Source organism: Salmo salar, chromosome ssa12 (genome assembly GCF_905237065.1).
Source record: "Salmo salar chromosome ssa12, Ssal_v3.1, whole genome shotgun sequence".
Lineage (NCBI taxonomy): Eukaryota > Metazoa > Chordata > Actinopteri > Salmoniformes > Salmonidae > Salmo > Salmo salar.
Window position 1 is genome coordinate 19187449 of NC_059453.1, and position 27060 is coordinate 19214508.

The following is a 27060-nucleotide window of genomic DNA, read 5'->3' on the forward strand; positions in this document are numbered from 1 at the left end:
TCTACCCCCAAGCCATAAGACTGCTGAACAATTCATAAAATCACCACCGGACAATTTACATTGACCCCCCTCCCTTTTGTGCACTTCTGCTACTCGCTGGTTGTTTGTTACCTATGCATAGTCACTACGCCCCCACCTACATGTACCAATTACCTCAACTAGCCTGTACCCCCGCACATTGACTGTGTACCGGTGCCCCCTGTTTATAGCCTCGTTATTGTTATTCTCATTGTGTTACTTTTTATTATTACTTTTTATTTTAGTCTACTTGGTAAACGTTTTCTTCTTCTTGAACTGCACTGTTGGTTAAGGGCTTGTAAGTAAAGCATTTCACGGTAAAGTCTAAGTTGGTGTCTTGACGGATTTGTAGAAACGGTTTGTCATAAAACACTATATAACTATTTAGTAAACTGAAATAAAATAACAAACCTGTTTGAAAAATGAAAACTATTCCAAAACTATCTTTGACTCCAAAACTAAAATAGCCTAAAATAATAACCAGCATGATTTATGTTCAGTTTGAGTAATTTATATCTTAACTTTGGGCAAAAATAGAATTCATTTAAAAATATGTTTTATGTGGTTTTAAAGTTTCTGAACCTGGTGGCTGGTAAATGCTGCCATGGGATGGCAATGTTTCAAATAGACCTAGCTTGTGTATCGCTATCGCTTGCTATCACCAGAAATACTTTAAGAAATGAGGATCTTGGAAACTCCTTTAGATTCGTATTAACATCTTAAAGAAAATAACATTGGCATGAATTACCCTCTGTGAACAAGAAACACAATATTACAAATATTTTCAGAGATGTGAGATAATTAACTTGTTCTCTGTAATATCGTATATCTTTGCAATCGTGACATTACGTACTTTCAAGGAAAATAGGCATGTTTCTCGACTCATACCCGACTTTAAAAAGGGGTTTTCGTGAGAATTAGCGTAGGAACTACGTGTCACAGCATGACAATGTGAACGCGATTGGTCGACAGTCTCTTGGACGTTATATACACGTTGACATTTTCTGGAATAGTTTTTATTTGAAAACGTTTTTGTTTACTTGCCTGCCCATTTAATTTGGAATGCACTGTACTGTTCATCTCTGAAACTCACTGAGATAATTCCTTTGATACAGCAGTAGCAATACAGGGATATAACATCTACAGAAAAGACAGGAATGCTTATGGGGGAGCTGTTGCTGTATACAGTGCATTCGGGAAAGTATTCAGACCCCTTGACTTTTTCCACATTTTGTTACGTTAAAGCCTTATTCTAAATTTGATTGAATTCTTTTTTTCCCCCTTTCATTTAGCTAATTTATTTGGCACACTTGAATTTGGGGAGTTTCTCCCATCCTTCTCTGCAGATCCTCTCAAGCTCTGTCAGGTTGGATGGGGAACATCACTGCACAGCTATTTTCAGGTCTCTCCAGAGATGTTAGATCGGACTCAAGTCCGGGCTCTGGCTGGACCACTCAAGGACATTCAGAGACTTGTCCCGAAGCCACTCCTGTGTTGTCTTTGCTGTGTGCTTAAGGTCGTTGTCCTGTTGGACGGTGAACCTTTGCCCCAGTCTGAGGTCCTGAGCGCTCTGGAGCTGGTCTTTCATCAAGGATCTCTCTGCACTTTGCTCCGTTAATATTTCCCTCGATCCTGACTAGTCTCCCAGTCCCTGCTACTGAAAAACATCCCCACAGCATGATACTGCCACCACCATACTTCACCGTAGGGATGGTGCCAGGTTTCCTCCAGACGTGACTCTTGGCATTCAGGCCAAAGAGTTAAATCTTGGTTTCATCAAGCCAGAGAATCTTGTTTCTCATGGTCTTAGAGTCCTTAAGGTGCCTTTTGTCAAACTCCAAGTAGGCTGTCATGTGCCTTTTACTGAGGAGTTGCTTCCATCTGGTCACTCTACCATAAATGTCTGATTGGTGGAGTACTGCAGAGATGGTTGTCCTTCTGGAAGGTTCTCCCATCTCCACAGAGGAACTCTGGAGCTCTGGTTTTTGGTCACCTCCCTGACCAAGGCCCTTCTCCCCCAATCGCTAAGTTTGGCCGGGTGACCAGCTCTAGGAAGAGTATTCCATTTAAGAACGATGGAGGCCACTGTGTTCTTGGGGACCTTCAATGCGGCAGAATTTTTTTTTTGGTACCCTTCTCCAGATCTTTGCCTTGACACAATCTTGTCTTGGAGCTCTACGGACAGTTCCTTCGACCTCATGGCTTGGTTTTTGCTCTGACATGCACTGTCAACTGTGGGACCACATATAGACAGGTGTGTGCCTTCCAAATCATATCCAATCAATTGAATTTACCACAGGTGGACTCCAAACAAGTTGTAGATACATCTCAAGGATGATTAATGGAAACAAGATGCACCTGAAAGCAATTTCGAGTCTCATAGCAAATGGTCTGAATACTTATGTAAATAAGGTATTTCTGTTTTTTACCTGTTTTCACTTTGTCATTTAAACAAGATAGCTTAACCATCAGAAAAAAAATCTTCCTTAGCCTACTCCTCCCGCTGCTGCTGGCCTGACATTATGCTCCTATAGTTTCTGGTAATAGGCTACACCTGCAATCGTTATGCTCCTATAGTTTCTGGTAATAGGCTACACCAGCAGTCGTTATGCTCCTATAGTTTCTGGTAATAGGCTACACCAGCTGTCGTTATGCTCCTATAGTTTCTGGTAATAGGCTACACCAGCTGTCGTTATGCTCCTATAGTTTCTGGTAATAGGCTACACCAGCAGTCAGCATCCTTTTCCATTTGGTGCCAATTTATCTGACCATTTCTACTGATCTGGTGCCAGTTATGGTTTTCATATTCACATTTTACTGGAACAGTTTCATTTAATTTATAATAGTATCTCAATATCATTGTCTGTGATTAATATACATTCTATCTAAATCTAAATGAAAATTATACAAATCTAAAAGTAACTTTTATTGCCATTGCCAACTATGTAAAAATAGCCTACATAAAGCAAACAAATAAAAACATTGCAGCCTGCAGGTAGAAAATATCCTATAAATAACATTTGTTCACATGGCCTGTCTACAACGAACTTGAAACATTTTATCAACTATCAATTGGGTCGGCCCAAAACTTGTGATAGCAAGCTTGCAACATTGTATAAAATATTCTCGGCCCTCAGTTTCCCGTGCCAGTGAGTTTGGGACAGACACAGCTGTCAGCTATTTTTGCAAAGAATAAGAAGTAATCAGGTATTTTATGATATTTCCACTGGATTAGAGCATTACATTTTTCCCTTTTATGCTGAGTGGTTATCGAAAGGGCGAGAGCTGGAAATCTTTTACTAAAATACTTTGAGGAACTATTGTTATTCGCAATTGATTTTGATAAGACTTTGTTTACTTGCTGTTTGAGGTGAAGAAAAAAATGTATTTTAAAAGCTCCACAACTCATTAGTGGTGGTGCGTTAAGACAATCAGAAATGCTATCAGACATCCCCAAATGGGCACATTTATAGGCCTACATTTGCACGCAGGACAGGTAGACTAGTCCCACTTCTATATGCGTAATCAGGTGTGCGTCCTTACTCAACATTGACAGGAGTGTTTCAAACAAAAGACAATAAATTAATTGACAAAACTAACGCATCTTGCGTGGTCAGGTCTGGGTGGTCTGCCATGGGCCGTTTCATTTAGTATCCGTTTGGGTCGGCATGGGGAATGATTGTATTTCCCCATAGTATGTTGTACCGAAGTTGACCGACTTCGGGAGTGTAACTTTGATTATATTTACTCTTCCCTGAAGGAGGGAAACGAGGAACAACACTTGTTTGTCCCCGCCTCTTTCCTGGGTCGGTGAAGAGCGGTATTACATTTAAAGAATAAATCTGAGCCTCACGCTCATCACCTGTAGAAGGCGGGGCTTCCAGCGAGGCACGGATTTAATAGTATGTTGTACCTAGTTTCCCTCCTTCAGGGAACAGTAGTTATTGTCATAACGTTAAGCTTGTCATATGATGAACTGGTTCTTGCTGTGGGACAGTTTTTTTGTATTCAGATCTCTGAAATGCACTCAACATTTAGTGTCTCCTTATGTTACGCTGGGAAAACAGTTTTCAAGGGCACAGAAATCCTAAAGCATTTCAGAGTTTGCTAAATCCAATTGTTCAAAAAGAGAGTCACCCAAATGGATACTGTCATTTATGCGGTTCTTCAATAATTACACATCATTCTTAATCTCTTACATCTAGATGTTCCGCTACCGGAACACCGCTCCATTATCCAATGATAGGGCGTGGCGCGAATTACAAACACCTCAGAAATCCCAAAACTTCAATTTTTCAAACATATGACTATTTTACACCATTTTAAAGACAAGACTCTCCTTTATCTAACCACATTGTCCGATTTCAAAAAGGCTTTACAACGAAAGCAAAACATTAGATTATGTCAGGAGAGTACCCAGCCAGAAATAATCACACACCCATTTTTCAAGCTAGCATATAATGTCACAAAAACCAAAACCACAGCTAAATGCAGCACTAACCTTTGATGATCTTCATCAGATGACACTCCTAGGACATTATGTTATACAATACATGCGTGTTGTGTTCAATCAAGTTCATATTTATATCAAAAAACAGCTTTTTACATTAACATGTGACGTTCAGAACTAGCATACCCACCGAAACTTCCGGTGAATTTACTAAATGACTCACGATAAACGTTCACAAAAAATATAACTATTATTTTAAGAATTATAGATACAGAACTCCTTTATGCAATCGCTATGTCAGATTTTAAAATAGCTTTTCGGTGAAAGCACATTTTGCAATATTCTGAGTAGATAGCCCGGCCATCATGGCTAGCTATTTTGACACCCACCAAGTTTGGCACTCACCAAACTCAGATTTACTATAAGAAAAATTGGATTACCTTTGCTGTTCTTCGTCAGAATGCACTCCCAGGACTTCTAGTTTACACCCAATGTTGTTTTGGTTCCAAATAATGCATAGTTATATCCAAATAGCGGCGTTTTGTTCTCGCGTTCAAGACACTATCCGAAGGGTGACGCGCCGGCGCGTATCGTGACAAAAAAATTCAAAATATTCCATTACCATACTTCGAAGCATGTCAAACGCTGTTTAAAATCAATTTTTATGTGATTTTTCTCGTAAAATAGCGATAATATTCCGACCGGGAGACGTCGTTTTCGTTCAAAGACTGAAAATGTAAAATGGACTCTTCACGCGCACACCCGTTTCATTGTTCTCAGATCGACCACTATCCAAATGCGCTACTGTTTTTCAGCCAGGGACTGCAGAGTCATCATTCCCCGTTCTGGCGCCTTCTGAGAGCCTATGGGAGCCTTAGAAAATGTCACGTTACAGCAGAGATCCTCTATTTTCCATAAAGAGGCTATAGAAGGCCATGAAATGTTCAGAGAGGGCACTTCCTGTATGCAATCTTCTCAGGTTTTGGCCTGCCATATGAGTTCTGTTATACTCACAGACACCATTCAAACAGTTTTAGAAACTTTAGGGTGTTTTCTATCCAAATCAAACAATTATATGCATATTTTTGTTTCTGGGCAGGAGTAATAACCAGATTAAATCGGGTACGTTTTTTATCCGGCCGTGAAAATACTGCCCCCTATCCTAAACAGGTTAATACTGTAGCAATTTAGTTAGTCACATGTTCAACTATCATCAGCTGATCCAGGAAATCCTTTTCTGAATGACAGTCACATGACAAACATCACGACATGCAACAACAACCAAAGTGCTTATTCATTCATTACTTTGGTAAAGACAGTTATGCCATGCTCCATGTTGGCTCCAACATCCCTAACAAATTGATGTTTATAGTGTGTTATTGTCTGATTGATTTACAGTAGGGTTTCGTTAGTCAGTTTGCACACAGAGATGCTTACCTCATAATGTGTAGAGAAATGTTCCTTGATGGATAGGCTATTGTACAACACACAGAGCTATTTTCCTTTATTCAGGACATTTAGAATGACAACACATTAAAGATTAGCCTAGTGGGATTATTGACAAAATTATCTGGTGATCAGGTTATGAAATGTTATGACAAAGACCGTTTAGTTTACATGTTTCACCTGAAATATTAAATGATTTATAGTCCTTGGTCTTTGTTATTGTTAGGTAAAGTTATGGGTCTGAAAGTCGGTCTATGTTATTGTTAGGTGAAGTTATGGGTCTGAAAGTCGGTCTATGTTATTGTTAGGTGAAGTTATGGGTCCTACAGTAGGTCTATGTTATTGTTAGGTGAAGTTATGGGTCCTACAGTAGATCTATGTTATTGTTAGGTGAAGTTATCAGTCCTATAGTAGGTCTATGGTAGTGGTATAACTAGCAGTTTCCACATTAGCATGGAGGAGTTTCTGCAACCAAATTGCGTGTGCATCGCCCTCGTGCGCCAATTTTAGCAAACACAGAAAGGGGCCTATATTGGAGACCAAAAGTTGTCTGGCACACTGCTTAGGATTTCAACAACTTGAATAACTTATTTCTAGCCTACAATCATCGATGTTTCTGCTAATGTGAAAACAAGACAAAATATCACTATAGTTTCTGACTTGACTGTCTTAAGACAATTGTCAAATAATTGTAACATTCATTACAGACGTCAAATGTTTGTACAACATCATGGCTACGCTGTTGGCATCACCTTTTACAGTGGATTTCTGCTGTTGTGGGCCTTTAACCATCTATCTGACTTGTTGTTCACACAGGAGAGAGATGTGACTATCGTGGATCCTCTGGGGAGCCTCAACAACATCATGATGCTGACGAGGCAGAGCAGAGTCTCTCCACATCAGAACACCTCAAGAAACACCAGCAGAGACCCACTGGGAAGAAATCTATTTGCTGCTCTGACTGTGGGAAAGGTTTCAAATCTTCATCAGAACTTGAAACACACCAGCAAGTACACACAGGAGAGAAACCATACTGCTGCTCTGACTGCGGGAAACGTTTCTCAAGCTCAAATTCACTAAAAGTACACCTGAGAATTCACACTGGAGAGAAATCTCACCATTGTTTTGATTGTGGGAAGAGTTACTTAAGATTAAAATCACTAAAACTACACATGAGAATTCACACTGGAGAGAAACCTTATAGCTGTGATCAATGTGGGAAGAGTTTTACTATATCTAGCTATCTGACTGTACATCAGAGAACACATACAGGTGAGAAACCGTATAGCTGTACTCAATGTGGGAAGAGTTTTACTCAGTCAAGCAACCTGTTATCACACCAGAGAAAACACACAGGAGAGAAATCTTATAGCTGTAATCAATGTGGGAAAAGTTTTACTCAGTCAAGCACCCTGGTATCACACCAGAGAACACACAGAGGAGAGAAACCTTATAGCTGTGATCAATGTGGGAAGAGTTTCACTACATCTAGCCATCGGATTGTACACCAGAGAACACATACAGGAAAGAAACCTTATAGCTGTACTCAATGTGGGAAGAGTTTTACTCACTTAGGCAGCCTGTTATCACACCAGAGAAAACACACAGGAGAGAAATCTTATAGCTGTAAACAATGTGGGAAGAGTTTTACTCAGTCAAGCAACCTGGCATCACACCAGAGAACACACACAGGAGAGAAACCTTATAGCTGTGATCAATGTGGGAAGAGTTTTACTAAATCAAGCAGTCTTATTGTACACCAGAGAACACACACAGGAGAGAAACCTCATAGCTGTGATCAATGTGGGAAGAGTTTTGTTACATCTAGCCGTCTTATTGTACACCAGAGAACACACACAGGAGAGAAACCTCATAGCTGTGATCAATGTGACAAGAGATACTCTGATAAAAGATCTCTAATCAAACATCATAAAATACATACATGAAGGAGTTGTTTCATGATATCAATGAAATGATGTCACAATGTAGAATGTTTAAACATTGTAGAAGGAGTATTGTAATGATGTCACAATGTAGAACCCTAAATGTTTGACCCCTGTTCTATTGATTTCAATATGATGTGGATATTAGCCTCAGGGGGAAAATCCAGGCTCTGAATTGAAAGAGTACTATTTATGTGATTTAGCAAAAAGTGACTAACCAAAAAAGAGTTGTGTTACACTTACCACGTTGGTGACCCACTTGAATCAAAATGTAACACTTCAAAATGTAGCTAGCTGTTTTCTACAAGTTGTCCTCTAACTAGTGATGTACACATTCCCAGATTCCGTGTGGTTTTTGAGCTGTTAGTTTTAACAGGACATGCCATCACGTCTCCCTCTCGCACAATTGATTTCAACATGATATCGATGAGTGATGACAAGTAAGTGTTGTGTTCCTTTGTTTAGCGACCCCTAAATTGAAATACGTCACTCCAAAATGTAGCTGACTGTCTTCTGCAGGTTGTCCTCTAACCAGTGAGGTCAAAGATATCTCCCAGTTCCAACCTGATTTTCCCCCCCTAATTGATATCAGTGATTTATTGCTACTTGTCAAAACAACAGCGTTTCTGGTGCTTGTGCAGTTTATAAGGTGCTTGTAATATGATTACTATTGTGGCAGATGTTTGTGTAGTAGATAGTACATTTTATATTTAGGTTTTCTATATATCACAAACTGTTTCTGCATATTGGTTATTGAATTGTACATGTTAAAACGGTGTTTTGACATTGGGGCTATCCCACCAAAATAGCAAAATGTTGTTGACAAGACGTCCAATATACGTTCGGTTTTAGTTGAAAAGATGTCGTTTTGTCAGTGACTTGAAAATAACTTAATTTCAACGTACTTGCAGCATGGACGCAGAATAATGAATTGGCCAATAATCAATTTTATGTCACTCCAGTATTTCTTGACAAAATTCAAACGCTAATTGTTTTCAGGGAAGTCAGTTGTACAACTGAATGTGTCTTCCGCATTTAACCCAACCCCTCTGAATCAGAGAGGTGCAGGGGGTTGCTTTAATCAACGTCCACGGCGAGTTAACTGCCTTGCTCAGAACGACAGATTTTTACCTTGTCAGCTCCGGGATTCAATCCACCAACCTTTCAGTTACTGGCCCAACGCTCTAACCACTAGGCTACCTGCCTAGAAGCACGACTCAAATTGCCTCATATTTCAAACATCCAACCTGACAAAAGATACATTTTTTATTATTCCATGCCTCACCATACCATGGGATGGTTTAGCTAACATAGGCTAATGCGATTAGCATGAGGTTGTAAGTAACAAGAACATTTCCCAGGACATAGACATGTCTGATATTGGCAGAAAGCTTAAATTCTTGTTAATCTAACTGCATTGTCCAATTTACAATAGCTATTTCAGTGAAAGAATACCATGCTATTGTTTGAGGAGAGTGCATAATTTGAACATGAAAAGTTATTAATAAACATATTAGGCACATTTGGGCATTCTTGATACAACATTTTAACATAATGCAATGGTTCATTGGATCAGTCTAAAACGTTGCACATACACTGCTGCCATCTAGTGGACAAAATCTAAATTGGACCTGGGCTGGAATAATACATTATGGCCTTTCTCTTGCATTTCAAAGATGATGGTACAAAAAAAATACAATAGAATGGTTGGTTTTTTCTTTGTATTATCTTTTACCAGATCTATTCTGTTATATTCTCCTACATTCCTTTCACAATTCCACAAAGTTCAACGTGTTTCCTTTCAAATAGTACCACGAATATGCATATCATTGCTTCAGGGCCTGAGCTACAGGCAGTTAGATTTAGGTATGTCATTTTAGGTGAAAATTGAAAAAAAGGGTGTATCCTTTTAAGTGAATTATTGCCAATACATATGAACAAAGGGGTGTACATTTGCTGTTGATATTTTATATTTACATTTCATGTAATATTTAGTAATCATGATTATTTATGCAACCAACTGACAATTTTGGGGTACAATTTTATTGACATTGTTGCCCTGCTTTTAGAATATCAGGGTTCATTCTCAGATGTGCCAACCCAAATGTACTAGAGAATGACATTGGGGACTGGGCCAACAACATGCCTATCGAGTGAACCCTGAAAAGAGAGAGAAGCTCCGAAGTGAGGTGGAAAGTTACTACGGATATTGCAGGAGTTTCCTCTTGAAATCAGACATGTCCGTGGTAAGGACAACTTGGTTGCTGATTGTCTCAGATGTGGGCAGTCAAAAATATTTGTGTTTTGCATTTAGCCAGTGCGTTGCCATGGATCACAATTTATTTTGACTGCACATTTTTCCGTATTGGAGATTAGTTTTATTTGGGCTCGTTCCAAGGGGACAAGAGTTCTAGAAGCTAGTGGGTTTTAGAAAGACGAGAGTTCTAGAAGCTAGTGAGTTTTAGGATTCTATAGAAATTATACAATTGTATATTATTATTTAGAAATACGTGGGTTTTTTTTTCTTGTTTTTAATTGTTGACAGCCAGTAGACACCATATTTATATTGGTGAAGGTGAAGCATTGTAGTTGATTATAATGTGAAATGGAAGTTGTTTTCTGTTGGTGGTGAGCAAACTTGTCCAACAAAAATATAGGATGTATTTGTTGTCTTAAAGGGGAAGGTGTTACAGGCTTTGGTTTTTCCATTTATGTTTTGCGGTTGGACTTTAGCACCTATAGCTCGTTAGCACGTAGGGTGCACCGATTGGTGTCACCTCGTTAGTCAATGTGTTACCTGTGCTGGCTTGTCCATCTCATTAGGGTTGGATATTGCATCCAATTGTGAATATTTTAATCAATGGATTTTCCTTAGAATGCTCATTAGTCTTTCAGTTGTTAATCTTGTTTTTTATCCTCTTATGTTTGTTGTGTAGTAAATATTTCTGTTTTTATTCGTTTTTTCCTGTGAAGCCATTGCGTTGCATCCATGTCTGAAATGTGCTGTATAAATAAAGCTTGATTTGATTTGAACATATTGCAAAAGAAATGAACCCCATGACTAACAATCAACATACTTAATTTTAATGTTACCTTTATTTAACTAGGCAAGTCAGTTAAGAGCAAATTCTTATTTACAATGATTGCCTACCAGGGAACAATGGGTTAACTGCCTTGTTCAGGGGCAGAACAACATATTTTTACCTTGTCAGCTCTAACCACTAGGCTACCTGCCGCCATCTTGAAAAACCAATGAGCACATATCTTGGTCCATCTTAGTATGAAAAACAGTATAAATTCAGTGTATCTTCCACTATGTCAGAATAGTGCATGGTATGTAAGTTTAGTATCACTTTTAGACCAACCCAGTGCATTTGTTGAAACTGAAAAGTTTTGAAGTCAACAATACATCAAAGGTTCCAACAACTGAAAACTGAAACAAACAATTGGATCAAACAGATCAATCCCATTTGACATTGGGTTTGATTCAGACCGTGCAGGACTTAGATTATGCCAGAACTAGTTAAACTAGGATATTTAAGTAGCTTTGAAAGTATCTTAAATTTGGCTTAGTTAGTCAGAGACTGGAGTCCTGGAGTAAGATAAGTAAGCCTAAATGAGAACACCTGGGTTAAGCCTGACTAGGTTCAGTATGAACACCTGGGTGAAGCCTGATTAGGTTCAGTATGAACACCTGGGTTAAGCCTGATTAGGTTCAGTATGAACACCTGGGTTAAGCCTGATTAGGTTCAGTATGAACACCTGGGTTAAGCCTGATTAGGTTCAGTATGAACACCTGGGTTAATCCTGATTAGGTTCAGTATGAACAAAAGCTGTTGGTCTAGTGGTGCTCATTAAAACCCGGAATAGAAAACGCCAATACTGGTGGGAATCTTGAGACGAAACAATGGCAGAGGCAAAAATAATTTGTTAAAAAAAACTTTAGTGTGTATGAAAAAACGCTCCAAAACCATCCAGTTATTGAAGATAAAAACCACACTGCTGCTACTGAGCAGGAGAACAAGCGGGTTGAGCTGCAATTTGCTGTGAATTCAATGGAAATGTAACCACAAGAAGAGTACAACAACTAGAGGTGAGATATCTGCATAATTATCAGGATTTCAAGAAGAAACAACAACTTCAGGTGAAATATCTGCATTATTTTCAGTATTTCACATTTCTCATATTCATATTTTTGTGACATCACTTCTATTATTAAATGATATCTGCCTTTTATAGACTCTGTGGAAGAACCTTAATTAAAATGGCTTTAAAAAGAGAGAAAGCAGAGATCAGAAGAGAGATTTACTACTGGTGGTGGACCACCAAAACAACACTGATGAATTGAGTGACTTCCTGTCTGGAATAATAGAGCAGCAGCAACCTCTGGATGGTATACCAGACGATGACCATTTGGACAGTTCAGATGAAGAACTGAGCACAAATGGTGTGTATATATACCAAAGACAGTAAATTGGTTATTTCCTTTGGTAAATATATTCCACTGTCTGTGTCAATCTTTATTCTTCTTCATTCTAATGACCATATGAGTTTATTTGTGCTTCTAACCGTGTTCTTTTTCCAGAGGAAAGGAATGTGAACAGGTTGGAAGAGCCAGTACACAGTGAGCGTGTAATGTGAACAGGTTGGAAGAGCCAGTACACAGTGAGTGTGTAATGTGAACAGGTTGGAAGAGCCAGTACACAGTGAGTGTGTAATGTGAACAGGTTGGAAGAGCCAGTACACAGTGAGTGTGTAATGTGAACAGGTTGGAAGAGCCAGTACACAGTGAGTGTGTAATGTGAACAGGTTGGAAGAGCCAGTACACAGTGAGTGTGTAATGTGAACAGGTTGGAAGAGCCAGTACACAGTGAGTGTGTAATGTGAACAGGTTGGAAGAGCCAGTACACAGTGAGTGTGAACCCTCCACATCTGCTATAACATCCCTGAGAGAAGATGCCGCCACCACCTTTCAGCAGAGAACAAAGATGACCATGCATGAAACGTTAACCAGAGAATTTCATGAGAATAAAATGAAATATCTGAAGAAGGAACATGAAATGATATGTAAAAAATAAATGTTTTGTCATTTGGATATTCATGAGGGAGAGTATTTTAATTTCCACAAACTACATTTTAAACCAGCCTTGGTTTAGTCACTCATTTCATTTTGCTGCACACTATTTGAATTTTGTACAGAACAAACATTATCAAAGAAAAAATAAGCCATAATGAACACATTTCATATTTAAATGCATCTCATCTAGTTGAAGTGCTGAAATGTGAAGCAACTCCGTGTGCAAGTCATCGTTGGTCATTACCTGCCTCAGTCATGGACACATTTACCTCAGTCACGGGTCCATCTGTTTCGGTCATGGGTAGATCTGCTTGATGCTGATCTTCCATGGGAGGATCAGAACAGCCATGGGTACATCTGCTTGATGCTGATCTTCCATGGGAGGATCAGAACAGCCATGCTGCTTCAGGTAGTTGTGCAGCACAGCTGTAGCAATGATCACCTTGCAGCATCTTCTTGTCTTGAAACAAAGTGTATTGTGAAAACACTGGAATCGATTTTTCCATACTCCAAATATACGCTCGACCATCCCTCTCGTGTGGATATGAGCTCTGTTGTATCTTTGCTGCTCAGCTGTTGTGGGATTTATGTCTGGAGTGAATAAAAAGTTACTCTGACCATGTTACTATGTAGTAACTATTAGTAGACCATGTTACTATGTAGTAACTATTAGTAGACCATGTTACTGTGTAGTAATGTAGACCATATTACTATGTAGTGACTATTAGTAGACCATATTACTATGTAGTAACTATTAGTATACCATATTACTATGTAGTAACTAGTAGTCCAGATTACTATGTAGTAACTATTAGTAGACCATTTTTCTCACCCTAATATCCACTGTCACCAAGTAGTTGTCCACTATGTTGTCCTCTCTGAAACTGAGACCAATGAAGAGTTGAGGGAAATCCTTCAATCCTGAGTTGCACCTTTCCAACAGGCAACAATGTTTGAGAACTATAAATTAGGAGTGCATCCACCCTGAACATTGATGTAAAACCAGTTGTTATGGTTACGGTACTCCTCATCATCAGGAGTTGATGGTAAACTAGTTGTTATGGTTACGGTACTCCTCAGCATCAGGAGTTGATGGAAAACCAGTTGTTATGGTTACGGTACTCCTCAGCATCAGGAGTTGATGGAAAACCAGTTGTTATGGTTACGGTACACCTCAGCATCAGGAGTTGATGTAAAACCAGTTGTTATGGTTACGGTACTCCTCAGCATCAGGAGTTGATGTAAATCCAGTTGTTATGGTTACGGTACTCCTCAGCATCAGGAGTTGATGGAAAACCAGTTGTTATGGTTACGGTACACCTCAGCATCAGGAGTTGATGTAAAACCAGTTGTTATGGTTACGGTACTCCTCAGCATCAGGAGTTGATGATAAACCAGTTGTTATGGTTATGGTACTCCTCAGCATCAGGAGTTGATGGACACTTGATGGGAACATGACATCCATCTAACCAGCCAATCACTCCTGGGAACTGCCCATATTCATCGAATTGCACTTTATAGTTGGCTTGGCCTGCAGCATCAGGACACTTGATGTAAAGACTCCTCAGTTCACAAATGGCCATGCAGACTTTGAACTATTCTATACACAGTTGCTTCATTGGCACCACACAAATCACCAGTTTCACAATGAAAGATTCCAGATGCCAAAAACCTCAAAGTGATCAGAACTTGGAGAGAATTGGGTGAAGGCCTTCCTCTTTGAGACAGAGAGGAAAGTAGGCTCAAGCAGAGATATTATCTCCAATGCATTTTCTTTGTACATACGAAAGCGGTCTCAAAGTAATTTAATGGTTTACTCCCATCCACAAGTACTGGTCTGGCTGGCCTCTGTAGTGCATGTTGGTCTTCATTTAGATATTACAAATAGTCCAGGCTTCCTCACAAACAGCACTAAGCAGAAGTTAAACCTGCCTCTTTGAAAGATTCATTTAAGCTTCCATTTAGTCCTGGAGTAGCTCTAATCCTCCCTCTTGCAATCGGCTTTGTTTAGTCCAGAACAGGCTAAATCTGCGACTATTTTAAGATAAGTCTGTGCAAGTCGCTTTGAGTTAAGCACCAGCTGTCAGAGCAGCTCACGGATCACTGCACCTGTCCATAGCTCATCTGTAAATAGCCAATCCAATCTACCTCATCCCCATACTGTATTTATTTATTTATCTTGCTCCTTTGCACCCCAGTATCTCTAATTTCACATTCATCTTCTGCACATTCGACCATTCCAGTATTTATTTAATTACTATATTGTAATTACTTCGCCACCATGGCCTATTTATTGCCTTACCTCTCTTATCCTACCTCATTTGCACATGCTGTATATAGATTTTTGTACTGTATTATTGATTGTATGTTTATTTATTCCATGTGTAACTGTATGTGTCGAACTGCTTTGCTGTATCTTGGCTAGGTCGCAGTTGCAAATGAGAACTTGTTCTCAACTAGCCTACCTGGTTAAATAAAGGTGAAATAAAAAATAAATAAATTAAAAATAAATTTAAAAAAACACAGGGTGTAGTTAATTAATGTCACCAGGTGTGGAGGTGTAACCAGGGTGTAGTGATGTAGTAAATGAATGTCACCAGGTGTGGAGGTGTAACCAGGGTGCAGTGATGTAGTAAATTAATGTCACCAGGTGTGGAGGTGTAACCAGGGTGTAGTGATGTAGTAAATTAATGTCACCAGGTGTGGAGGTGTAACCAGGGTGTAGAGATATAGTAAATTAATGTCACCAGGTGTGGAGGTGTAACCAGGGTGCAGTGATGTAGTAAATGAATGTCACCAGGTGTGGAGGTGTAACCAGGGTGCAGTGATGTAGTAAATTAATGTCACCAGGTGTGGAGGTGTAACCAGGGTGTAGTGATGTAGTAAATGAATGTCACCAGGTGTGGAGGTGTAACCAGGGTGTAGAGATATAGTAAATTAATGTCACCAGGTGTGGAGGTGTAACCAGGGTGTAATGATGTAGTAAATTAATGTCACCAGGTGTGGAGGTGTAACCAGGGTGTAGTGATGTAGTAAATGAATGTCACCAGGTGTGGAGGTGTAACCAGGGTGTAGTGATGTAGTAAATGAATGTCACCAGGTGTGGAGGTGTAACCAGGGTGTAGTGATGTAGTAAATGAATGTCACCAGGTGTGGAGGTGTAACCAGGGTGTAGTGATGTAGTAAATTAATGTCACCAGGTGTAGTGATGTAGTAAATTAATGTCACCAGGTGTGGAGGTGTAACCAGGGTGTAGTGATGTAGTAAACTAATGTAACCAGGTGTGGTGTAACCAGGGTGTAGTGATGTAGTAAATTAATGTCACCAGGTGTAGTGATGTAGTAAATTAATGTCACCAGGTGTGGAGGTGTAACCAGGGTGTAGTGATGTAGTAAACTAATGTAACCAGGTGTGGTGTAACCAGGGTGTAGTGATGTAGTAAATTAATGTCACCAGGTGTGGAGGTGTAACCAGGGTGTAGTGATGTAGTAAATTAATGTCACCAGGTGGGGAGGTGTAACCAGGGTGTAGTGATGTAGTAAATTAATGTCACCAGGTGGGGAGGTGTAACCAGGGTGTAGTGATGTAGTAAATTAATGTGACCAGGTGTGGAGGTGTAACCAGGGTGTAGTGATGTAATAAAATAATGTGACCAGGTGTGGAGGTGTAACCAGGGTGTAGTGATGTAGTAAATTAATGTCACCAGGTGGGGAGGTGTAACCAGGGTGTAGTGATGTAGTAAATTAATGTGACCAGGTGTGGAGGTGTAACCAGGGTGTAGTGATGTAATAAAATAATGTGACCAGGTGTGGAGGTGTAACCAGGGTGTAGTGATGTAATAAAATAATGTGACCAGGTGTGGAGGTGTAACCAGGGTGTAGTGATGTAATAAAATAATGTGACCAGGTGTGGAGGTGTAACCAGGGTGTAGTGCTGCTTGAGCTTTAATTAATACAATTCTATGTGATCTTAACTCACCTGTCCATTGTCTGCTGTGTCCCTTGTGACATAGGTGGATGTGGAGGCCTTCTTTCTGTTTAAAATAATGAACTGATTGAACAAATCAATCAATAAATCATTGAATAACAATCAAGTTAATAACAAATGAAAATAATAAAGTGGAAGATAAGTCTTAAAGATGCTCACCTGAACCACATGAAGCCAGAGAGACTGAGGATGGGAACCAGAACCACCACAATGATTCCTACAGATGCATTCTAACAGAAGCTTGTTCCCCTAAAGCATAAGGAATGATATGAATGTTATCATATAGCTTTAAATAAAAAATTATCTTACCGGCTACAATGATCAATTGAGGTGTAGATTTCTGGGCTCCAATTGTATTCTCAGCCTCACAGTAATATTCTCCTCTGTCCTCAGAGCTGATGTTAGTGATGCTGTAACTCTGTCCTGATGCTTTTGGTGAGGTTACGTTCTTCTGTATTTGTCTACAGGTGGCTTGGCATCACTGCTGCAGGTCAGAGTCACTGAACTGCCCTCCACTATTTTACCAGAAGGACTGACTAATACTGACACTCTCTTTGGGCCATCTAGTGTTGGGAATGACATACAAATGAACACACAGTGTAACCAAAGTATAATACTATAAGTAAATTACAGTGAGATTATATATATGTATTGTACTTACATCTGACAGTGTCATGATGTTGGCCTGTGGGTAAGGTTTATGACCCCCCCCCATAAATACCTTTCTCTCTTCCCCTCTCTTTCTGACCCTGCTGAAGGACTGTTGAATAGCCTTTGTTAAATATAGAGAGTCTGGGAACATGAAACAAATGGGGGAAAATAACCATATTTTGGTAATAAAACCAGTTGGAAATATGCTTTGGAACTTAATGAGTATGGATGTCAGTTCGGTTGTCATCTGAGACATTATGACTGATGACAGGACAACATAAACTGTACCTGGGATAGTATACACCCTCTAGTTATCAGAGTCACATGGAATTGTTATGCAATTGAAATGTTTGATATTGAAATTGTTTGTTAGGAGATTAAATGTAATTTTAGCTTCCAATTGAGAGAATTGGGTTCTCATAAGAAAAGTGCCCTGCTTAATCAGTGGCCCGCCCCTGTGAAGAGATAGGGGTTATAAACGATGAAACACACCCTCCTCCCCTCGCCACTATAAAAGACAATGACACAATGTAACCAAGAGTTCCACTACGTGAGGTCTGCAGCCTTTGCGTTAAAGGGACACACATGTCAAGTACAGAACTAAGCCAACCTCGGCGTGAGCTTTGGTTGTGAATGGAATGAACTTTGAACACTTATTCACTACAGAAGTGATACTTCCTAGCCGTTGAGTTAGCAGCGGCCGCTGTAGACGTGGGCTAGGAAAGGACGGACGGCAGATCCAGTCTAACACAGGCGAAGATACCACAACGTATCCAATTTACCACCAGAGACATTCTTCCGAGGACAGGAAGATCTCTCTTGGCCAACCCGGCCTACTATCTACGACCAATCTACCGAAGCGCAGCTCAGAGTAAATATTTATTGCATTTTCCTTTTCCAAATGGGCGGTAATTTAGAATGCATAAGATTCTGTATTTACGATAGCATAGCTGTTTCTTTGTTCCTCAGTCTTCCCGCTCTTTCATTCAAGCCCAACCCCCTTTCTTTGTGTAACAAGCCGCCATGTCGGCTCCGTCCACCAGGGACGTTTTTCTGTATGACATCATTTGTATTCTGTGTATATGTAATTCTGTGTGATTAGTTAGGTATTTAGTAAATAAATAATTAAACCCAATTTTGTATTGCTGATTCAACTTGTTAGCCAGGGTTCGTGAAGATAACCAAGAATTTACAACTTTCATTATGAGACTGAAATAAGGTGAGGATTAAGATGACGGCTATCGATGTAAAATATTACTAAGTCTTTTAAGAGTTTATTCGGAAGATAACGGCTCTATAAACGTTCTTTCGTGGTGCCCCGACTTTCTAGTTAATTACATTTACATGATTAGCTTAATCAGGTAATATTAATTACAGAGAAAGGATTTTATAGAATAGCATGTCATATCACTTAATCCGGCATAGCCAAAGACACGACAACAGTGAGAGTCTCTTTAGGAGAGTGGTGTCGTTTCTGGACTATCATTAAATGTGAAGACTTATTTTATCAAATCAATTCTCTATGTGTAATTATTATTACGTGATTAAACTAATCATGAACATTTTAATTAACTAGGAAGTCGGAGCACCATGGAAAAATTGTTTATGGAGTGTCAATTTCCCGAATATAACTCTTTACATATTTTCATGTCTTATCGATTTAGTCATTCTCATGAATGTATTATTATTACCTCATCAGTTCTCATTACTGAATGTCGCAAACCCTTGAATATCTGCACGAACCCTAGCCTATATCATGAATCAGTGATATACAAATTGACTTAATTATTTATTTACTAACTAACTAACTAACTAACTAACTAACTAACTAACTAACTAAATAATTACATAGAATTACATAACACACAAACAGTAGGTATTTGGGTTACTACGTGATGCAAAGAAAAAGTCCTGAGCAGACGAAGCCGATATGATGGCTTGGTAACAAAGGAAAGGGGTGGGGACTGAGAAAGAGCGGGAAAGACAAAATGGATTACACACACAGTTAGTTGATAATTGTGCTCATGGACATGCTAATACTTTGCACATGAATGGCACCTCATTCTGAAAGAAATTGCAATGTACATATTTACGCTGTTGTTGTTGTCTCTCCATTGAAAACACTAGATCGTCCTAAAGAGTTCATTAGAGTCTCTGGTTAACTTTCCCAGAAATTACGATGTCTTTCTTGGTTGTAGGTGGTGACAATGGATACTTCATAGTACCATTCGGAAATGTTCTCATAGATAGATGCTTTGGCGGTTGTCGGTATTCTCGTTCTAGGTTTATGTAATTTCTAGCTGCAGACTAGTAATTCGTGTCGTCTAGAATTTGCTCCTTCTGTAGTGAATCGATAGTCTCAGAGTTTAACCATTTCTAGCAATGTAGCCACCACTTCATGCTTTTCTGGTTACCTTGGCCTATAGAGTTGAAGCCATTTCAACGTGTGGACGACGTCCCGGCGTTCTCTGACTTAATGTATATTTTGTAGGAAGTGGGTTTTATAGTCTGTGGAAGAAGGGGCGGTTTTATGACGCCTAATGTGATGTCTAGGCTCACGGGGGTGTGGCCACTGACTAGTTACAGTTTAAGTTGGAAGTTTACATACACTTAGTTTGGAGTCATTAACTCATTTTTCAACCACTCCACAAATTTCATGTTAACAAACTATAGTTTTGGCAAGTCGGTTAGGACATCTACTTTGTGCATGACACAAGTAATTTTTCCAACAATTGTTTCACTTTATTATTTCACTTATAATTCACTGTATTACAATTTCAGTGGGTCAGAAGTTTACATACACTAAGAAAACTGTGCCTTTATCAGCTTGGAAAATTCCAGAAAATGAAGTCATGGCTTTTGAAGCTTCTGATAGGCTAACTGATATCATTTGAGTAAATTGGAGGTGTACCTGTGGATGTATTTCAAGGCCTACCTTCAAACTCAGTGCCTCTTTGCTTGACATCATGTGAAAATCAAAAGAAATCAGCCAAGACCTCAGAAAAACAATTGTAGACCTCCACAAGTCTGGTTCATCCTTGGGAGCAATTTCCAAACGCCTGAAGGTACCACGTTCATTTGTACAAACAATAGTATAAACACCATGGGACCACGCAGCCGTCATACCGCTCAGGAAGGAGACGCGTTCTGTCTCCTAGAGATGAACAAATTTGGTGCGAAAAGTGCAAATCAATCCCAGAACAGCAAAGGACCTTTGAAGATGCTGGAGGAAACAGGTACAAAAGTATCTATATCCACAGTAAAACGAGTCCTATATCGACATAGCCTGAAAGGCCGCTCAGCAAGGAAGAACCCACTGCTCCAAACCTGCCATAAAAAAGCCAGACTACGCTTTGCAACTGCACATGGGGACAAAGATCGTTCTTTTTGGAGAAATGTCCTCTGGTCTGATGAAACAAAAATAGAACTGTTTGGCCATAATGACCATCGTTATGTTTGGAGGAAAAAGGGGGAGGCTTGCAAGCCGAAGAACACCATCCCAACTGTGAAGAACGGGGGTGGCAGCATCATGTTGTGGGGGTGCTTTGCTGCAGGAGGGACTGGTGCACTTCACAAAATGGATGGCATCATGAGGAAAGAAAATTATGTGGATATATTGAAGCAACATCTCAAGACATCAGTCAGGAAGTTAAAGCTTGGTTACAAATGGGTCTTCTAAAATGACAATGACCCCAAGCATACTTCCAAAGTTGTGTCAAAATGGCTTAAGGATAACAAAGTCAAGGTATTAGAGTGGCCATCACAAAGCCCTGACCTCAATCCTATAGAAAATGTGTGGGCAGAACTGAAAAAGTGTGTGCGAGCAAGGAGGCCTACAAACCTGACTCAGTAACACCAGCTCTGTCAGGAGGAATGGGACAAAATTCACCCAACTTATTGTGGGAAGCTAGTGGAAGGCTACCCAAAAGGTTTGACCCAAGTTAAACAATTTAAAGGCAATGCTACCAAATACTAATTGAGTGTATGTAAACTTCTGACCCACTGGGAATGTGGTGAAAGAAATAAAATCATTCTCTCTACTATTATTCTGACATTTCACATTCTTAAAATAAAGTGGTGATCCTAACTGACCTAAGACAGGGAATTTTTACTAGGATTAAATGTCATGAATTGTGAAAAACTGAGTTTAAATGTATTTGGCTAAGGTGTATGTAAACTTCCGACTTCAACTGTAATCTTTATATGAAAACCACTCTCATTTAGAAGGTTAACATCACAATAAATCTTTTCACAAATAGTATCATGTTTAATCACATACGTTTCACAATATTTATATGTAAACCTGACAGCTGGGAAATGTACACATTAAGAGATATAGTTGTGTGTCAAACAACTTCGACAGGATTGTTCTTTAAATGTCCACGGACCATTGCCATATTCTCAAAAATAGAAATTGTTTAGTTCTCCCTTTTTGGGGATTAGGAGTTTTGAACAAAGAGAAACTCTTTGCTCTGGTAGACTCTCTCCCTCAATACTGCATGGCAGTTTCTACCAGGTATTTATGACAGTTGTAAAACCTGACAAGAGAGAGAAAAGGGGGAGCCACAATATACACCCAAAAGGCCACATCGTGACAGTGAGAGTCTCTACAGGAGAGAGGAGATCCTCATGGCCGTTTAAAGCACTGGAGTATCTGTCTGTATCCTCACTGCTGACTGGGTCTTGGTAGTTATTTTGGTATTTTTGTTGATGAGACATTGTTCGTTCTTGTACCAGATGTAGGTGGGGTTGTCAGTCAGAGTACTGGTGGTGCTTCAGGTCAATGCCATTCTCTGTCCCTCTGTCACTGTTGTTGGAACATTTGCCTTCGGGCCTGTGATTAAAAACAAACAACAAACGACAACCATTGTAATCAAATGACACAAGACATTCATATTACATCCTAATGTACTGTATAATGTCAAATTAAAACAGATTTCCAAAGGCTTTAATGTAACTGATAAAGCATTACAAAATAGTGTACCTGTGACAGACAGCCTGACTCCAGGACTGCCAGAATATCTCTCACTTGTCACACTTTGAAAGACATGACCTTGTATGATCTGAGTCTTGAAAGTGAACCAGTACTCAGCTGAGTCTCTCTCTCTCTCAGGTCTGTGATTCTCAGGGTGCAGTTATTCACTCTGTCCCCATAGTACTCCACACGATCATCATTCTGAGGTTTCACACCAGACCGTCTATAGAACCATGATGTCTCTGTGACTGTATGACCTCTGGGATATGTGTAAGAGCAGGACATATCCACTGTTGACCTCTTCAAGGCACAGATACTCTGAGGAGTGTAAGTCACACTCCAGCCATCCTGCCCCAGTATCACTGAAACACAATCACACATCAAAAGGATATTAAATTAGGCACAAACCTATTAGCTCACACAGACAGAGTTTGTCAACACTTTGTTGCCGTAGTTTCTGAGTTCAGTGTGAATAACAACCATGGAGAAGCATCACGAGATGTATTGTTGTCTCTACTTTCTTGCCCTTTGTGCTTTTGTCTGTGCCCAATGTTTGTACAGTATTTTGTGTTGCTACCATTTTGTTGTCATGTTGTGTTGCTACCATGCTGTGTTGTCGTGTGTTGCTGCCTTGCTATGTTGTTGTCTTAGGTCTCTCTTGTCGTGATGTGTGCTTTGTTGTATATTTATATATATAAATCCCAGCCCCCGTACCCGCAGGAGGCCTTTTGGTAGGCCGTTATTGACTTGCCGAGTTAAATAAAGGTTAAATAAAAAATCCCACTGTTTTATTCTCATGACTATAACACTGATGGTACTTCACATGACCTGCACACTCTGTGTCCTGGCTTAGATCTGTAGTAACTCCAGACTCCCATTTGTTGAACCAGGATACTTCTGTGACATTTTTCCAGCTGGGATGTCTATACGTGCAGGTAATGTCCACTGTTGACCCCTTCAAGGCACAGATACTCCTCTTGGTGTAAGTCACATTCAAACAGCTCTGACCATGAACACTTGAAACTAAATGTATCTGATCAATTCCTCAAACAATAATGAGATGATTTTCAAGTGTTTTAGATGTATTGGACTGGTTCATTTAACATGAATGAAATATATAGACACACACAGTGCATTCGGAAAGTATTTAGACCCCTTGACTTTTTCCACATTTTGATATGTTACAGCCTTATTCTTAAATGTATTAAAAAAATTATAATTCTAAAACAGTATAACATACCATCAGCCATTTTCTACCTTGTATATTATACTGCATCATTTCTACTAGTGTTACAGATTTGTCTGTTTTTCCCCACATGTTCGACTATTGGTCCACAGCCCTTAATGATTGATGCTTAAGATGATTATTATAGGTGAGTTCAGGCTCACACACTGTAGGAGTGAGAAAATCCTCATGGTCTTTTACAGCACAGGAGTAACTGTCTGCAGAGTAACGCCAGACCACTAGAGTATTACAGGAGTATTGTTGGGAAGTAGGGTCATCTAGACGTTGTCCGTTCTTGTACCAGATGTAGGTGGGGTGGTGGTTGTCAATCAGAATACAGGTGGTGCTACAGGTCAGTGTTCTCTTCTTTTCCTCTGTGGAGGTAGACACCTTCACCTGCAGGTCTGAATGATTCCAGTGAATTATTATAATTTGATATGTATTCCCTGTAGATATTATACACTGCTCAAAAAAATAAAGGGAACACTTAAACAACACAATGTAACTCCAAGTCAATCACACTTCTGTGAAATCAAACTGTCCACTTAGGAAGCAACACTGATTGACAATAAATTGCACATGCTGTTGTGCAAATGGAATAGACAACAGGTGGAAATTATTGGCAATTAGCAAGACACCCCCAATAAAGGAGTGGTTCTGCAGGTGGGGACCACAGACCACTTCTCAGTTCCTATGCTTCCTGGCTGATGTTTTGGTCACTTTTGAATGCTGGCGGTGCTTTCACTCTAGTGGTAGCATGAGACAGAGTCTACAACCCACACAAGTGGCTCAGGTAGTGCAGCTCATCCAGGATGGCACATCAATGCGAGCTGTGGCAAGAAGGTTTGCTGTGTCTGTCAGCGTAGTGTCCAGAGCATGGAGGCGCTACCAGGAGCCAGGCCAGTACATCAGGAGACGTGGAGGAGGCCGTAGGAGGGCAACAACCCAGCAGCAGGACCGCTACCTCCGCCTTTGTGCAAGGAGGAGCAGGAGAAGCACTGCCAGAGCCCTGCAAAATGACCTCCAGCAGGCCACAAATGTGCATGTGTCTGCTCAAACGGTCAGAAACAGACTCCATGAGGGTGGTATGAGGGCCCGACGTCCACAGGTGGGGGTTGTGCTTACAGCCCAACACCGTGCAGGACGTTTGGCATTTGCCAGAGAACACCAAGATTGGCAAATTCGCCACTGGCGCCCTGTGCTCTTCACAGATTAAAGCAGGTTCACACTGAGCACGTGACAGAGTCTGGAGACGCTGTGGAGAACGTTCTGCTGCCTGCAACATCCTCCAGCATGACCGGTTTGGCGGTGGGTCAGTCATGGTGTGGGGTGGCAATTCTTTGGGGGGCCGCACAGCCCTCCATGTGCTCGCAAGAGGTAGCCTGACTGCCATTAGGTACCGAGATGAGATCCTCAGACCCCTTGTGAGACCATATGCTAGTGCGGTTGGCCCTGGGTTCCTCCTAATGCAAGACAATGCTAGACCTCATGTGGCTGGAGTGTGTCAGCAGTTCCTGCAAGAGGAAGGCATTGATGCTATGGACTGGCCCACCCGTTCCCCAGACCTGAATCCAATTGAGCACATCTGGGACATCATGTCTCGCTCCATCCACCAACGCCACGTTGCACCACAGACTGTCCAGGAGTTGGCGGATGCTTTAGTCCAGGTCTGGGAGGAGATCCCTCAGGAGAACATCCGCCACCTCACCAGGAGCATGCCCAGGCGTTGTAGGGAGGTCATACAGGCACATGGAGGCCACACACACTACTGAGCCTCATTTTGACTTGTTTTAAGGACATTACATCAAAGTTGGATCAGCCTGTAGTGTGGTTTTCCACTTTAATTTTGAGTGTTACTCCAAATCCAGACCTCCATGGGTTGATAAATTGGATTTCCATTGATTATTTTTGTGTGATTTTGTTGTCAGCACATTCAACTATGTAAAGAAAAAAGTATTTAATAAGATTATTTCTTTCATTCAGATCTAGGATGTGTTGTTTAAGTGTTCCCTTTATTTTTTTGAGCAGTATATATTACCTGTTGATATTATATAACCTGTATATATTATATATTCCCTGTAGATATTATATATTACCTGTGACAGTCAGAGTTGTTCCAGGGCACAGATACTCTGATAGGTGTAAGTCACGTTGAAACAGTTCTGACCCAGAACACCTAAAACAGTAGGAGGCCCATTCATTTATTAAATTAGTTTATTATATTATTATTACTATACTGAACAACAATAGAAACACAACATGCAACAATATATATGATTTTACTGAGTTATAGTTCATATAAACAAATCAGTAAACTGTTCTAAATGAATTAGGCCCTAATCTATGGATTTCACATGACTGGGAATACAGATATGCATCTGTTGGTCACAGATAACTTTAAAAAAGGTAGTCAGTATCTGGTGTGACCACCATTTGCCTCATGCAGCGCGACACTTCTCCTTCACATAATTTGTTTTTGTATTGAAAACGTGTCGTGGAAATTACCACCAGGGCCTCAAAGTCAAACTTAAATGAATCATTCTTTATTATCAGCGAGCTGGAGAGGTTCCAACAAACTTAATGCACCATAGTACATGTTGGTCAGGAGCTCTTTCGGGGCAGTCCCGTTAGTTCTCATATATACTGCTTACACAGACAAGTTATACTTGCATGATATACATTATTCATCATTAACGTTTGGTTCCTGCATGTGACTGGCACGGTCTCCTATCTTAACTTATATAACATATTCTGGACGTTCTGCCAAAAGGTCTGAGGGGGTCATGACCGTCTCCCCCTCATATATCTACCCAGCAACTACAGGAACCATTGATTGTATGAGACATGATGTACAATTCAAGGCTCTCTCTTCAGACAACATTTCCCTCACACATGAATATGCACCAACTATTGTTGAAAAATTATTCTACATTATTTCATGGATAGTAGGAGTTAATGAAATAGATACAACTCTGAACACCCCCACCCCACCACACACACAGCACTCCTACTCCAAGATGCTTGATACATATCATGACCATCCTACCAATCCTCGACTTCGGCGATGTCATTTACAAAATAGCCTCCAATACCCTACTCAACAAGCTGGATGCAGTCTATCACAGTGCCATCCGTTTTGTCACCAAAGCCCCATATACTACCCACCACTGCGACCTGTATGCTCTCGTTGGCTGGCCTTCGCTTCATAATCGTCGCCAAACACATTGGCTCCAGGTCATAGACAAGACCCTGCTAGGTAAAGTCCCCCCTTATCTCCGCTCACTGGTC

At 40.2% G+C, this 27060-nt stretch overlaps 1 protein-coding gene across 1 annotated transcript; it reads left to right on the forward strand.

Moving 5' to 3' along the window:
- The first annotated feature begins 5737 nt into the window (after window positions 1-5737).
- Window positions 5738-7860, forward strand: LOC106564416 (gastrula zinc finger protein XlCGF17.1-like). The gene is made up of 2 exons (XM_045692072.1): window positions 5738-5754; window positions 6744-7860. Exons 1-2 carry the CDS (start codon window positions 5738-5740, stop codon window positions 7858-7860), a joined length of 1134 nt encoding a protein of 377 aa, XP_045548028.1.
- The last annotated feature ends 19200 nt before the right edge of the window (window positions 7861-27060 follow it).